Source organism: Neolamprologus multifasciatus, chromosome 5 (genome assembly GCF_963576455.1).
Source record: "Neolamprologus multifasciatus chromosome 5, fNeoMul1.2, whole genome shotgun sequence".
Lineage (NCBI taxonomy): Eukaryota > Metazoa > Chordata > Actinopteri > Cichliformes > Cichlidae > Neolamprologus > Neolamprologus multifasciatus.
Genome location: NC_140443.1, coordinates 5,075,057 through 5,090,822, shown reverse-complemented (window position 1 = coordinate 5,090,822; position 15,766 = coordinate 5,075,057). Strand labels below are relative to the sequence as shown.

The window sequence follows — 15,766 nt, the reverse complement described above, 5'->3', positions numbered from 1 at the left end:
AAAACAAACTTAAAAACTAAAGAAAAAAAAGGGACACAGTGCTCTGTGCTCATCACAGCTGAACCAGCAATACTGACTGGTTGCTACATTTTATATATGACTTTTAAAAGAGAATTTCCCTGGAAATCTACATGTATGAATGAACTACATGGCACTGCTATCTCTATAAAATGTGGGTAAATTTAATTCAGTGTGTCAGGTATAATCTTTCCAGTTTTTCTCTTGCCTCTTATATTTTATTCTATAAAACTATTTCAGGCAAACAATTGGTTAAAAATCGTGAAACATGATTAATTAATTATTCATTGTTAATCATAGGTAATATATATCAAGTTAGTTAAGTTTAAGTTCATGTAATAAATTGGTCATTGTCATGTACAAGTCCAATCCTTTTAAGGTTAAACCTTAATTTTTAATTTGTGATTTACAGTCTCTGATCTTAACCTCAGTGATTATAGGCCGATCTCCAACCTTCCTTGTATCTAAAAAATTCTTATAACAGTAGTCGTAAAACAGCTAACCGATAATCTGCAGAGGACTGCTTTTACTGAGTTTCACTGAGGTTTCAGAGCTCATCACAGCACAGAAACAGCTGTAGTGAAAGTTACAAATGATCTTCTTATGGCCTCTGACAGTGGACTCATCTCTGTGCTTGTCCTGCTAGACCTCAGTGCAGCGTTCGATACTGTCGACCATAATATTCTATTAAAGTGATTAGAGCATGCTGTGTGTATTACAGGTACTGCACTGCAGTGGTTTGAATCATATCCATCCAATAGAGTTTGTTCATGTAAATGGAGAGACTTCTTCACACACTAAGGTTAATTATGGGGTTCCACAGGGTTCCATGCAAGGACCAATTCTGATTATACATGTTTCCCTTAGGCAGTATCATTTGAAGGCATTGCATACATTTTCATTGCTATGCAGATAATACCCTGCTTTTATATCTATGAAGCCATTGGTGAACACACACCAATCAGTTAAACTGCAGAAATATCTTAAAGACATAAAGACCTGGATGACCTCTAATTTCCTGCTTGTAAATTCAAATATTGTACTCGGCCTTGAAAATTGTAGAAATACGGCATCTAATCACATGTGTAATCTGGATGGCATTACCTTGGCCTCCAGTAACGCTGTGAGGAACCTTGGAGTCATTTTTGACCAGGATATGTCCTTCAATGCACATATTAAACAAATATGTAGGACTGCTTTCTTCCATTCGTGCAATATCTCTAAAGTTTGAATTATCCTGTCTCAGAGTGATGTTAAAAAACTAGTTCATGCATTTGCCACTTCTAGGCTGGACTACTGTAATTCATTATTATCAGGAAGTCCTAAAAACTCCCTGAAAAGCCTTCAGGTGATCCAAAATGCTGCATAAAGAACGAGCATATTTTGCCAATATTTTTTTCTCTAGCTCTCTTCATTGGCTCCCTGTTAAATCCAGAATCGAATCTAAACTCCCTTTCCTCACATACAAGGTCTTGAATAATCAGGCCTCATATTAAATTAATGACCCAATAGAGCCCTTCACTCTCAAACTGCTGGTTTACTGGTGTCTTCTAGGATATTTAAAGGTTGAGTGGGAGGTAGCTTTCAGGCCCCTCTTCTGTGGAACCTGCTTACAGTTTGGATTCAGGACACAGAGACAAGGGTAAACCAAGGAAGGAGGAAGCAGGATTTCACAAATTTAGCACACTCCTGGGTTACCCCTAGATTTTCTGATGACTGTCTATAATCAGAAATCATCAAAGGAATATGTAATTTAGCTTGACCCTTAAATGACCCTTAAAAATCTGGACTCTTTTTACCCTAAGGAAAAAAATGCCACCTTCCAAAAACTGCTGTAAAAATATGGTAATTTTTTTCCATTTTAAAAGACCCATAGTTTAAAGGCCAGTATGTTTACATAGCTCCACAGTCAATAATTGGTAACAGCATTGATTTATTTTTTCTTAAAAAACAAACAAACAAACTGACACTCCTGATCCTAACGACCAAAAATGGCAGGTTCCCAAAAACTGCTGCAAAAATACTGTGTAGTAATAATTTCTTCTACTTTAAATCATTATGTATTTTAAAGCTGCCAGCTCTTCGTCATAGTTGTTAGCAAGGTGTGCAGGTATATATTGAAAGCTTAGAATTTTGTGTTGCTTAACCATTTTAAGCTAATTTCAGGAACTGAGGGAGCAGTTATCCTCTGGCAAATATGAGCTTTATTCATTCTGGGCAGCCAAAATAGCATGAAAATTAAAAAAAAAAAAACCCTGAGTGGCACGAAATGTTCCCAGAATTATCTAAGGGTTAAATAAGTTTTCTTTCAGTTTCTCTGAGTTCAGTATTCGGTTAGTTTTGTGTCTGATAACTGTTAAATTGAAGTAACTGTTTGTTGTTGTATAATTTGTTAGTGGTTGTTCCTCCTTGTGTCTCGTTTGATTGGTCAGCTTTTGGTTCTGTTGGTTGGAGTTATTTTTATGTTCCTGTTCCTGGGCCCTGTATTATCCATTGATTACTGTGCGACTTATTTTTGCACTTTTGGGGTAAATAAACCCAATTTTGCTCCAACGTAAACATGACAGAGGATGAAGCTAAAAACTAAACATTAAAATGGTCTTTAAAATAAATAAATAAATAAATAAAATCAATCTATCTATCTATCTATCTATCTATCTATCTATCTATCTATCTATCTATCTATCTATCTATCTATCTATCGTACTGTTACTGTCACGGTCCTGGGTCATTTTGACCCAGCATTTTCAGTTCTTATATTCCTTTGTATTATGGTTTGTATTCTGATCCTTTTGTCATGCTTTGTTTATTAGTATTATTCTATGTTTCAGTTCTTCTTTGTGAGGGATTAGTTCTTAGGTTGTGTCTCTCGTTTAGTATAAGTTCAGTTCAGTGTCAAGTCTGTTTCTTGTTTCCCGTTTTATTGTGAAAGGTTGTGCCTCATCTCGGTGTGTCTAGCTTTGCTCCCCGTGTGTCGTTAGCCCAAACACTCCCAGCTGTGTCTCCCTCCTGTTTTCCTGCTTTAAAGCAACGCTTTAAGTTTCACTTCCGTGTCTGAGTTCTGCATTTTGGGTCCACCACTCCTGCATGCTCGCCTGCCACACAGCCAACCATGACAGTTACACTGCTGCTTAACAACCTTTATTACAATAATTGCCCTGTTGTTTATATTCATTCATAATTTATTATTTATTTTACTAAAACTCAATTCGTATGACATTCCTGGACAAACATAGACACACAAAAACATTTTCAACACACAGTTAGGTTTATAAGTTTTGGGGCAATGACACTTTTTTCTACATTTTATTGCTATTGTATGCAACACCACTGTGGATTTTATTTCAAACAGGGCAGTAAAATGCAGACTTTCAGCTTTAATTAATAAGGTTTAACAAAAGTATTTCACTGACGGTTTAAAAATTACATCTGTTTTTATAAACAGGCCTCTGAGGCTTGAAAGGAATCGGACAGTTGACTGATAAGCAGCTTCATGGCCAGGTGAGACCGATTCCTTCATTATTTCATGACAAAATTAAAATCAACTCTAAATTAAAATATGAAAACAAAATCCAAAGGTGATTCCAAGTGTTGAACTTGCGTCTGGATGTTAACAGGAACTTTCAATACAAGGTTAAAAGAGGTTTTGAATAAGTGGTTGGTTTGAAAAAACAAAATAAATATCAGAGAGATAGAAAAACCTTCAGAAGTGTCTAAATCTACAATATAGTTCATTTAAAAAAGAAATTGGCTACATTTGAAACACCAAAAGACCGAGAAGACCACAGAAAACTTTGCCATAAAACATCTAAAAGACTCTGTCCAGAGTCTGCGAGCAATGCGATATTCTTTAAGTTAGTCACCCGATTTCAAGCCAACAGATCATGGGAACACAGCATGTATTGTTGGGCATGGGTTCTAGGTTTCACACTGTCATTGACAGCAATACTTATATTTAAAATTATGTGAGGGGAATTTTGTCCCAGTTACTGCTGAAAATGGGATACTAGTATGCAAAAAAATCTTTCATTAATAGTTAAAGCAATTCTTTTCCTAAGCTGTTTAAATAAAAGTGGAAAGTCAGCATTTCAAAGACGTATCGATTGTTTGCTTTATAATCCACAGTGATGGTATACACAGAGAAAATTACACAGAAAAGCCTCATTAACAGAACACTTATGGACCTTACTGTAGCTTTCACATGCATCTACACCCAGTCACAAACATGCACTCATACGTACACTTACATATAGTCGCGAGTAATCCCCGGCACTTTTTTAACAACTCTTCACTAAGCTTCTGTCTAAAAAGAAGGGAAGTTCACCAACTTCTGCATTTGTCCATAGCAACTTGTGTAAGGCTCCATTTCAGTTTAAATCATCACGACCATAAGATACTGAGGCAGAGAAGGTGAAGATTCAATTAACACTGAATATGTGTTCTGTGCACCAATATTTCTGGATCAAAGGTGTGTGGACCCAAATGACTTTGAGCTGAGAGTTTGCAAAGAACGAAGAATCAGCCTTAAATAGTTGTTCAAACTGCATTTGGTTGGTTTGCTTAAGAGAGAGACAGCTGGGGTGATCCTTGCTTTCGGTTATAACCCCCAATCAGTTTTAATAATTACTCTTTTGGTGGTGAGCCAGTCCTACTTTATTTTCTTTTGAGTTCATATTTTGAGCATAAAAAACCTTGATCAAATAAGTATTATTAGGTAGTTAAGATCATAGCATTGGCAGCATAATATACATATAAAATAATACAATATAACCTTTGGTTTCGGCACAACTAGAAAATGTTTACTCGGGTGTGCAATACTTTATTTGGTTGCATGATCAAACAAACATAAATCTGTCAGTCATGTTACCTTCAGTACAATAGTTATTCTTTTCTATTTCCAGGATATATGTAATTAAAAATCACATCAGATAAGGCTGCTGGATTCTATTACTGTACATATCAACTCCCTCAAAAAGTCAAACTTTATCATCTAAAGAATGTTTCACGGTTGGTTTTCGTGTTAAAATTCAATCCATAACAAACTTTCCTTCGATATATTTGAGAAAATTAAAATTACATATCTTAGCTGAAAGCTGGAACATGAATTCCTAATCAGAGTAAAATGTAGCTTAATTCATAATAGTGTCCTTGCTGAGTTAGATAACATGAAAACGCTGCACAGCTTGCGCCTTGCAAATTTGCTTCAAGCTCTGAACCAAAACATTCAGTCAGTAAAAGGCAGACAGTTTAAGAGATTTTAATGTGCTTTTTCATACAGTATATTGTATGCATATCCAGCATGGCATTTCTCATACATATAACTCTCTTATATCCAGGGTTTAAATGTAGAGCTGAGAGGATGATTAACAGTCAGTCTACCATAACATTACGTTTGCCATACAGCGATGGCACTGTTCGGCTGCCTCAGAGGCTTACTTTGTACTCGACGGGCATAATACTGATTCCAGCTGTTTGTAACCAAGCCTCCAACTTCAGAAAGAAATGACACTAAGAAACAAATATATAAAAACAATAAGTCTGCTGGGGTTGAGTACAATATTTACAGAAAACAAAAGAAAACAAAGAAAAACAGAACAAATACAAAGTTGGAAAAGACGTCAGTGAAATCAGCCACATCCTAATCATCCATAAGTCTGAATATACATGATTTAAATCCACAATTCACAGCTGTTTAGAGGCAAAAAAACCTGTCCCCTGCTTTTTTTTTAACAGGATCAGTATGACTATCATTTCCATCATTATCATTTTACTCATCAGTGTCTCTTTTATTCTCTATTTAGTCTCGTTTACTTTATCCAAAGTAAGGGTGATCGCTTTGGAAGTTGTAGTCTGGACACACTTTCTGAACCAGCTTATAATCAATGCTGAAGAAAGAGATGAAGATGCAGATCACCTTGAAAGGTTTAGCACAAAGCCAAGCAGCATGGGACTGGGTGTGCTCTGTGAAGCAGGTCTGAGACGGATCATACAGGCAGGGTTTGGATTTCTTGGATCTGTTGGTTTTCTCGTACTCGACCCGACAGTTTAAGGTCTTTGCCTCTTTTGGATCGATGGTGGACTGCTGTGTCTCCTGGATCTGGACGTCCTGCTGGGTGTGGGGGTGCAGATGATGCTGCTGAAGGACCTCAAACTCAACCACTTTGGTTGGTGGCACGATACTGACCGACACATTCCCCAGGCTGGAGGAGTTGTGGCGAAAATAAACAGTAAAAGTCCCGTTGATGTGGTCCACAATCTTCCCTGTCACCAACAGGCTGAACTTCACGGTCTTGACATTGAAGTAGAAGTCCCCCCAGCCAAAGATTTTCTTGGTCTTCATGGCTGTCTTTAGTGCAGGTTTACGCTTGGAGCGGTAGCCTGTCTGATCCACTAGCAGGGACTGGTTCCGGGCCAGCTCATAAGGGCTATAGGAACTGTACGGGGGTGGCTTGGATTTCACCGGTGTCTGATCGATCGGTGTGGAGAAGATGGTTTGGTACGGCGGCTTAACTACTCCTCCAACGGTGCCTCCACCCATGCCGTATGGAAGAGTCTTCATCACCGCCCCCACTGGGCCCAGATCTGAGAAGTCCACTTGCCTCTCCAACCCTTGGACCTGCAGAAGAGACAGAAAGAACAATCAAATTTTACTGACAGTGTACCAAATGCTATTCACTTTGCCTTTTCATGTCTTTTTCTACCAGACAGACCTTTCAAAAACACAACAGCATCCATCCATCCATCCATCCATCCAACCAGCCATCCATCCATCCATCCATCCAACCAGCCATCCATCCAACCAGCCATCCAACCAGCCATCCATCCATCCATCCATCCATCCATCCATCCATCCAACCAGCCATCCATCCATCCATCCAACCAGCCATCCAACCAGCCATCCATCCATTCATCCATCCAACCAGCCATCCATCCATTCATCCATCCAACCAGCCATCCATCCATCCAACCAGCCATCCATCCATCCATCCAACCAGCCATCCAACCAGCCATCCATCCATTCATCCATCCAACCAGCCATCCAGCCATCCATCCATCCAACCAGCCATCCATCCAACCAGCCATCCAACCAGCCATCCATCCATCCAACCAGCCATCCAACCAGCCATCCATCCATTCATCCATCCAACCAGCCATCCAGCCATCCATCCATCCAACCAGCCATCCATCCAACCAGCCATCCAACCAGCCATCCATCCATCCAACCAGCCATCCAACCAGCCATCCATCCATCCATTCATCCATCCATCCAACCAGCCATCCATCCATCCATTTAACCCAGCTCCTACTACCATAGTTCCATAACTGCAAGTTTTTAGGAATTGTAATTCATTCTTACAAATGCTACTCACTCATATCTATATTTTCATGTCTCAAACTATAATGCCAAGCTCCGCATATACCGAGAATGTTTTGAGTTTTAAGTTAGATTTAGTTTTACTGCATGTTTGCCTAAAAACCAAAAACCTTTTAGCTATTCTTTGTCAAGAATCCTGTAAACTAGGACTCCATTCATATTAGATGAGTGCCAAACAGCTGATTGATTGAGAAACTGAAGTGTCAGGACCCCAATAAAAAATGTCAAATTGAAAATGATTTGGAGGGGATTCAGTCTGGGAAGAATAAGTATTTACAGTCTTGGAGCAGTTATTGGATTTGGTGCATTTCTCAGAGGTATTTAATATTAACTAGTGGCTGCCACATCACTCCTGTTCCCTGTGCTGGCTCTAAGTATGGAACCAACGGCTTGCAACTAGTCCTCGGCTGACTTTATGTCTTCATTTTTAAAGAGGTAAAGACAGAGATCAGAGGTGCTACAGTTTATTCTTTGTTCTGATTGAAAACTAAATACACATAATGTGATATAATTCAAATGTGTCCAATTTCAATTTGCACTCGTTGTTAAAATTATAAATATTTCAAAGGTCACTCTTTGGTAGCGTTCATGTTTACCTCCCACAAGTTTTCTTTTTCCACGAGCATCCTAGTTGTTAGATGTTGCTACGTTTCATGTCCTGAATTCAAGAGAAAAAATAGATCTATTTTTGTTAACACACTTTAATTTTGTTGTCAGTGTTGCCACAGAGAGCAAAACAACTCTACATGTAAGGTAATGGATGTGAGCCTTTGTTTGTGCAGACAGCTTTCTGCCTTTAATCCACAGCCGAGGTGGTTATTCACAGGGCTGATTGACTAGAAATCTTGCTCTGCTCTCTTATATGTCTCATCAATCACATCACTGCCATGTTCCTATCCATATGCACATATGTACACACACACACACACACACTTTCACACACACAGACTTTCAGCTTGAAGCTGTCATGAAGTGACAGTGCCAAGTATTACAACTATTCAGAGGGGTTACATGCGTTTCCCCTGAGGCTGCATTTGGATGGAGTTTAAAAAAACGATTCTCCCAGTTGATAAACAACACCAACCCAAAAAACAGAAGTACAGGATCACATCTTTGTGTCTAGTTAGGTTCCTTCCTTCATTCCTATCCAATGCAGTGGGACCAGCAGCTTCATGCCTGCCTCATCTTTCATCAACCTCCGACCTAAAATCAACTACATATTGCTGCAGATGCAAAACAATAGCACTTATATAGATTCTGATATATTCCATGCTTGAGGCAACTGTTGTGATTTGGTGATATATATATAATTGAATTAAACTGAAATGAATTTAATTAACATGCCCGCAGAGCTGATTTTTAAGTAGATTGATTGAAGAGCAAATAAACGGTAGTGTATCGACTGCTCGAGGATGAACTTATAAAAGAAGAAAGCTTTAGATGAATGACCAGTGACTGGGATCATTTCTAACTGCAGATTTTCAACAGACCCCAATTCCCTCTGGTGCACTGACAGCAGGCGTGTGCAGAGGTCTTGCAATTTTAAGTCTGTGAATAGGTGATGTGAGCTGACTTTGGCATTGACAGGTAGAAACAAGCTACAGTTGATGGCAGAAAAACATCAGAATATGTACAGCAACAAAGACTGTGTACAGTGCATGCAATATGGGGACTTCCTGTGAATGCGCTGTCAGCAGTGCTGTCAGCTAACTCCAGGTGTTGCCATCTGTCAGGCTAACACTGCTGGTGCAGTCCTAATCATTACTCAAGCTCGTGGCCCAGAGTTTAAACAAGCACAATCATCATAATCCAGAAACTTCAGCGGCAACATCTCACCATGAACCTCAACCTAACCTTCAGGGTCAGCTGTATGAAGTTTTAAAGTGATTTTATTCTGGGCGGGGGGGTCTGAGGCTGACATGAGTCTTTCTGAAGGGGGAAAAGCAACTGTACATAGTCAGCAACTTTAACAAATGTCGATCGAGTGAAAAAGATGAGTACAGAGAAAGGCCCTCTTCTTCTGTGGCATGAAAATAATAAAATGCCAACACAAACCAATAAATAGATGGACTTTTTATTAGCGTGAATATGAAATTTTTTGTGCTTGACAGTAAATCAATTTAAAGGGTGAGGATATGTTAGAATAAATATCAGATATTTTCTCTTGACATGAAATCCATAAGCTATAGACTTTTTGAAACAGCGGATGTTTGCTATAAGGTCATATCAGGCTGCCGCGTTCAGTGAAAGATTGACGGTTTGAGAAATAAACCTTCATGCTTTTCTTCCTCCTCAGTGCCTATTCAGTTAAGTTACAATGAGTCAGAAGTAACTTTGAGAGCAATAGCCAGAGGGGCACTGCTGAAGTGATGAAGAGGTGCTGAAGCTAAAAGCACACAGGTGCGCACACACAACTAAAAAGTAGTCACTCTTTCAGCTTATGATTTCGATTTGAAAGGAACTTAGAGTTGTAAGTGGTAGCCAACCTTGGTAAATTATATAGTTTGTGATTTTTTCATTGAAAAGACGTTTTTGCAAATGTTTCAATGGACAGACCTTGAAAATCAGCTTTTCTTCTTTAACTTTTTTGTTTTTGTTGTCGGGAACTCACAAAATAGTTGTCAGGTCATAAGTAACTCATAAGTGAGGCCAGAGAATGGCATTATTTGCCACCTGGCAATTTGAGAACTTTGTGGGTTGACCAGGTATCAACAAATTATGGATTTCAATCTCAGAAAAGAAAGTGGAACTCCCACAAGAAGACAATGACCCCTAGCAGGCTAGAAAATTCACCAAAAATACCTCAAGAAATGCAAGCTGAAGCTTTTGAAGTGGTCGTCAGCGTCAACTGACTTAAACATGATTGAAAATCTGTGGGAAGAACTCTGTGAAAGACAGAAAAGATATCACTTGAAACCGAGAAGATGAAAACTCCTTAAATGAAGAACTGAATGACTCTAAGCCAGTTACATATCTGTGTGTATATCTATCTATTTATATATCTATAAGTTTTGTGAATCATTCTTTGTTAAAGATTGCCAACAATTGCAATGACAACCACCACCCAATGTAAGGGTTATGCTACAGCATCCCTAAATTAACAGTATTGGTAATTACCCAAATACAACGGTAATGGTAAATCCACCACAATGCATGAGTTCTTTAATCCAAATTATATTTTTAATAGTTTCAGTTTTCAGTTTCATTTGTCATATGCAAGTTAGCACAGGGTCAACATTGCAATGAAATGTGTTTGACGAGCAGCAGTCACTCAGCAGCATGATACAGTAGGAGAAAATATAATAAAATATAATAAAATAAAATAAAATAAATAAAAAATAGAAAAATAGTAAGGAGCAAAATATTAGAGAGACATGGTAAAAGAGAAAAGATGACTAAATATATATGTATCTATAAATATAAATATATGTACACTAGTGATTAAATAAGAAAATCTTGAAAAGAAATATGACGGGAGGGCAGATGGGATATTGCACAGGAATGAGCAGCAGAAAAATACAGTATTGCACTTTTAAATATAAATATCAATAACAATAAAGTGAAGTGACCAGTGCAGATTAAACAGAGTACTTGTGAAGTTGCAGGGTAGCTTCTGAGTGCTGTGTTGTGTGCGTTTAAGTGTTGTGGTTGAGGTGTCGTATAGCTTGGTGGTAAAAACTGTTTTTAAGTCTTGTAGTCCGAGCAGACAGACTCCTGTAACGTCTGCCAGATGGTAACAAGGAGAACAGCTGATGCACTGGGTGGCTGTGGTCCTTCATGATGCTGTGTGCTTTACGGAGGCATCGCTGGAGGTAAATATCCTGAATGGCAGGAAGCCTCGTGCCAGAATATAATACTAGAATATAATTAGTGTGTTTAGCTTTGAATTTTCAAATGTACAGTTTTACAGAAAAAAAAAAAAAAAAAAACCCGGAAAAAATAGTTATTGTTTGATTAAGATCCCAAATTACAGTCATTCACTTGGATTCCTGAACAGAACAATTAGTTTTAGCGGTTGAATGTTATGCTTGATTAATTTCTGACTTCTCAGAGAGGTCCAGGGTGCCGACTCAAATTGGAGCACTGGAGCATATGACAGGTGGACTCGTAAATTTGTTAAGCACTGTATCTTATCAAATATAAGCTTGTACGCATGAAAAACTGTGGCCATCTACTAAAGAGACTGGCTGCCATCCCCACGGCCCCACGGCTGGCTAAAAATGAATCTAGGTGCAGCTAGCTGCGAGAACACAAAATTGTGCATGACAGTTTTACGCTGTACTTTAAAAGAAACACATGCATCACTCGTCCACCAAAGTAGCTACATAACCCCAAGGTTGTATTTCTTATTCTCACGTTATATCTGAGCCACTGTTGTCAAGAAAAAAACAACTCCATTAACACACACAGTCAGACTTTTACAGCTTTTCAGCAAACTTAACATGACTCAAAAGGAACATTTCAGTATAAAGCTGACTCAAGGGTTGGTGTGAGTCCCCGTCTTTTTCAGAGGGAAGCTTTTACATGGCATTAGTGTTTCCTCCAATTAGGAATGGGACTCCTGTTTGGTTGTATGCTGCAGGAAATCACAGCAGAGCACAGAATAAGTATTGTGGCGAGCTTATACATATGTATGATCCAGACAACTCAATAACAGCACAATCACAGAAAGAACAATCAGATTACAGCGCTCGGGAGATAAAGGGAGATAGTGAAGAAAATGTTATTAGTGGAGAAGTGAGATGAGGAGAGGAGAGAGTAAGAAGATCTTGTACATTTTCTAGGAATAGGCAACATTAATCATCTTTAAATTTCATTTGGAGGTTCATATGAGCAAAAAGCAACCCTTAGTTGCTGCTTAGATGGAAGGCCTCCAACCTGCCTTAAAGTCCATACAAGAATGAAATGTAGGAATTTGTTCAATGAGGAGATTATCAATGCGGCTGAGACAAAACTGACAGACAAAGCGATGAGACACATCTACAGGCAGGTAGAGAAGGCTGTAGTGAGGGAAAGAAAGCCTACGTGATGAGAGGCTTCACACTACCCTATTAAATAAGGTCAGATGAGCTCTACAATTGACTGCTTAAACCTGTTATATTACATGTCACCACAATTAAGATCTCTTTTCATCATTAGGGAAGCTTTAGATCAATGCCAGCACTTCTCCCTCTGCTCCCTCTTTCTTTTGCACTCTCTGTCTATCGGTTATCTGATCCTCCGTCTGCAGTTTGCTCACTCTCACATTCATCCATAACTTCCACACCTTTGTGATAGCAAGAGTATTCAGAGGAAATGAACCATGCTCCCCGGCTCCTCAGCCCACACCCGACTCCCTCTCCTGCCTCCCGCTCTCCCATTCTTCCCCCGAGGACAGATGTGAAGATGAGAGCTGCTTGTCTCTGAGCTCTCTCCCAGGCTTGTTCCTTTGTTTAATTGGAGTTTTATTGGTGACAATCAATTCATTTCTATCTGCGCTCCAGGCTGCATTGATCTGCTGTCACGCAGGAGAGTCAAATGTACAGTTCCCCTCCCACAGCACTACAAACCACAGGCTCTGATGCCAGCTACTGATTGTTTTTTCTTAACTTTCTGTTTCAAGTGCCTTTGCGATTAAAAGTAGTTATCTCATTTTTCTTCAAGAAGACTTGGAAAAGCTGCAAAATGTTAACTGAGGACAATATGATGTAAAGCTGAATGCAGATCTTTTTTTTTTTTACTTTGAAGTTCCTATTTATCCGAAATGCACCTTCACCATTTCTGAAAAAGGCGAATGCCATCAATCTGTGCTTGTGGAAAGCGAAGTTCTTTTTGTAGTTTCGAACTTCAAAGATGAAAGTTGTAGACATTTCTGTTCATCCACCACTGCATTCTGAAATATGCCAGAAAACCCTGAAAGGGCCTTTCATTTCTCAGATGACCCTGACATCTTTGAAACAGTTCAAGCAAAAGGAAATCCGAGTGTCAGAGTCCTGTTTATGGAAAATCTCGACAGATTATAAGCTGTTACATTAGTTTGGTTCGCTTCCTGCCTTTAAAATGAAGGGCGGTATTTGATCTGTCCCGTTTTACTGTGCTAATGCATTTAACAGTAACAAGTCCAAAGTGATCAGAGCATGCATTCTCCCAGCACCCCTGCCATTTTGTTTTCCTCCTCGCTGCGTTGCAAAGCGAGGTGAGAAAATAGCTCAGAGGTTGCAGTACTTAACAAAACCGTCGTATCGCCGCTGTCATAACTCTGAATCAGCCGAACCAAACACAGTGATGGATGGTGACAGTATCTTAGCACAAATTCTTTAGGAAGTCAAGACACACCTGAACACACAGCACAACTAAATGGAAGATGATGTGTGTGTTCTTAGCTGATAAATCTGTACAATAATGACAAAAGCAGTTTAAATACTGGAGAAGAGTTTTGTACTCAGTTGATGTGATTTAATAATATTTATTTTTTAATATAGGCAACCTAAGAAATAAACCTCCCTGATGCATGTATGGTGTTATTTCATACAGCTGTGCATACAAAAAGGCAGATTCACAAGCGTAACTTGTGCTTGTGTGAGTCAATGATTACTTTAAGGTGCTTTCTCCACATAAAGAGTTATTCTTTGATTAAATTTGAAGGTTTTTGTGACTGACGGAGTAATTAAATGTCACTGACAAAACATAGGATATAACAAACTGATTTTGGACATTACTGACTGGATGACTGGACCCTTCACTTCAACTACGCCTCCTCAGAATTATCCAGTTACTGTGATGTTTTTTTTTATTGATAGATAATAATCAAAAAACACAAATCAAAAACTGATGTGGAAAAATCCCCTCAAGGGATGTCACAATATACTGATAGTTTATGATGTTTTTGAGTGAAATGTTCTCAGCACATATGATAACATCACACATTGCAGTGTTGTGCTTTTGTCATGCATCTGAATATTTATGAATATGAACTCAGACTTTTAATTGATTTTTTTCCAAAAACAAAAAAAAGTAAAAAAGGTTACACATGAATTTGAGTAATAACATTATTGCAACTTTTTTGGATAAAAAAAATAAAATAAATAAATCATAAAAATGTGATGAATTCTTTTGTGCAGGTCAACTTATGTAACTGCATCTTTTCATCCTTATTCACAGCTTGTGTTATTTTTCAGGTCATATTTGTAACATTATTATGCCTTATTTTATAAACCAGTCTGTGGTGCAGTGTTAGATGTTGTTGCTTCTAGTAAAAGGAGCAAGATGTGGAGTCTGGGGCATTTACAGTGCGTTGAAATGACATAAAAGATGCCTGCTGGAAGACAGGAATTATAATTTGCATCTGTTATGAATGTGATGCTTAGAAATATAAAATGTGGGTAAAAAGAAACATCTCTGAGAACAGATGGAAGTTTGATGACAGAGTAATTGAGCTACGTGTAGACTGAGAATAAAATAAAGCTGAACTGAACATATCCGATGGTGGTAGTGTGGTACTGTAGCTCAGACGTGCTCAGTTTTTAACAGCAGTCACGCTGCACTGTTTTAACAATAATCATACTACAAAAAAAGAAACTTTTTAACTTTTAGCCTCCCACTCCCTGCCCGCCCCACCCTCCAAAAAAAATGAGAGAGCTGAAAATGACATTTAATTACAAAAAGCAAAATAAAGCCAGGAGGAAAAAAGATAAACCAGTAGGGGAAAAATGGAGCGAGAGACTGTTGAGAGAGAGAGAGAGACAGAGAGGAAGAGGGGGGAAGAAGAGGGGGGAAAAAAAGCAGTAAAAGCGATTTTGCAGTCCACTGGTGTCGTTGGATTATCATGAAAATGAAAGCTACTGAGTCAGGGAGTATCAGGGAGCAAGGAAATGGAGCTGAGACAGATAACACAGCAAGGGAGAAAAAGAAAAAGAATAAGAGAATGAGTGTAGAGAAAGCAGAGAGGTCTGTAAGACAATATGAGGCGAAAGTGCAAAGAGAGAAAAGGTAAAAAGACAATATATATACGACACAGAGTGAGATTATGAGTGCAATAAGACAAAAATGAGAAACACTTCACCCCATAGAGAATAATCAGAGGTTTCTTGAGAAGTAATATCTGTAATATTGTTTCAAGAAGACCAGCTCAGTTCTGAAAAAAATCACTTGAAGAAGAAATAAAGTATTTTTCCATATTTCAGACTAAATTTAATAAGCATTTTAGTTCATCATCAGCTTTAAAGAATCTGTATTTTTTTAGCGCGTAGAAAATAAGGTAAATAAAAACAAGATTTAGTTTCAAGGAAGAAAGAAAGAGATGCTACTCTACCATTTGCTGTCTATATTAGAGGATTTATGAGGGTATTGAATGCTGGCTTAAGTGTAATATGCCGACAATATTGCAAAATATTG

At 38.4% G+C, this 15,766-nt stretch overlaps 1 protein-coding gene across 1 annotated transcript in view; it reads right to left on the bottom strand.

The window, feature by feature from the left end:
- Positions 1-1,888: 1,888 nt before the first annotated feature.
- The window catches only part of LOC146517887 (neurexophilin-2-like), a 60,175-nt gene continuing 46,297 nt past the window's right edge, over positions 1,889-15,766 (bottom strand). Inside the window, exon 2 of the mRNA XM_085159529.1 lies at positions 1,889-6,634. Within this exon, the coding sequence (XP_085015655.1) occupies positions 5,831-6,634 (804 nt within the window). The 3' untranslated portion in view covers positions 1,889-5,830. The remainder of the gene's footprint in view (positions 6,635-15,766) is intronic.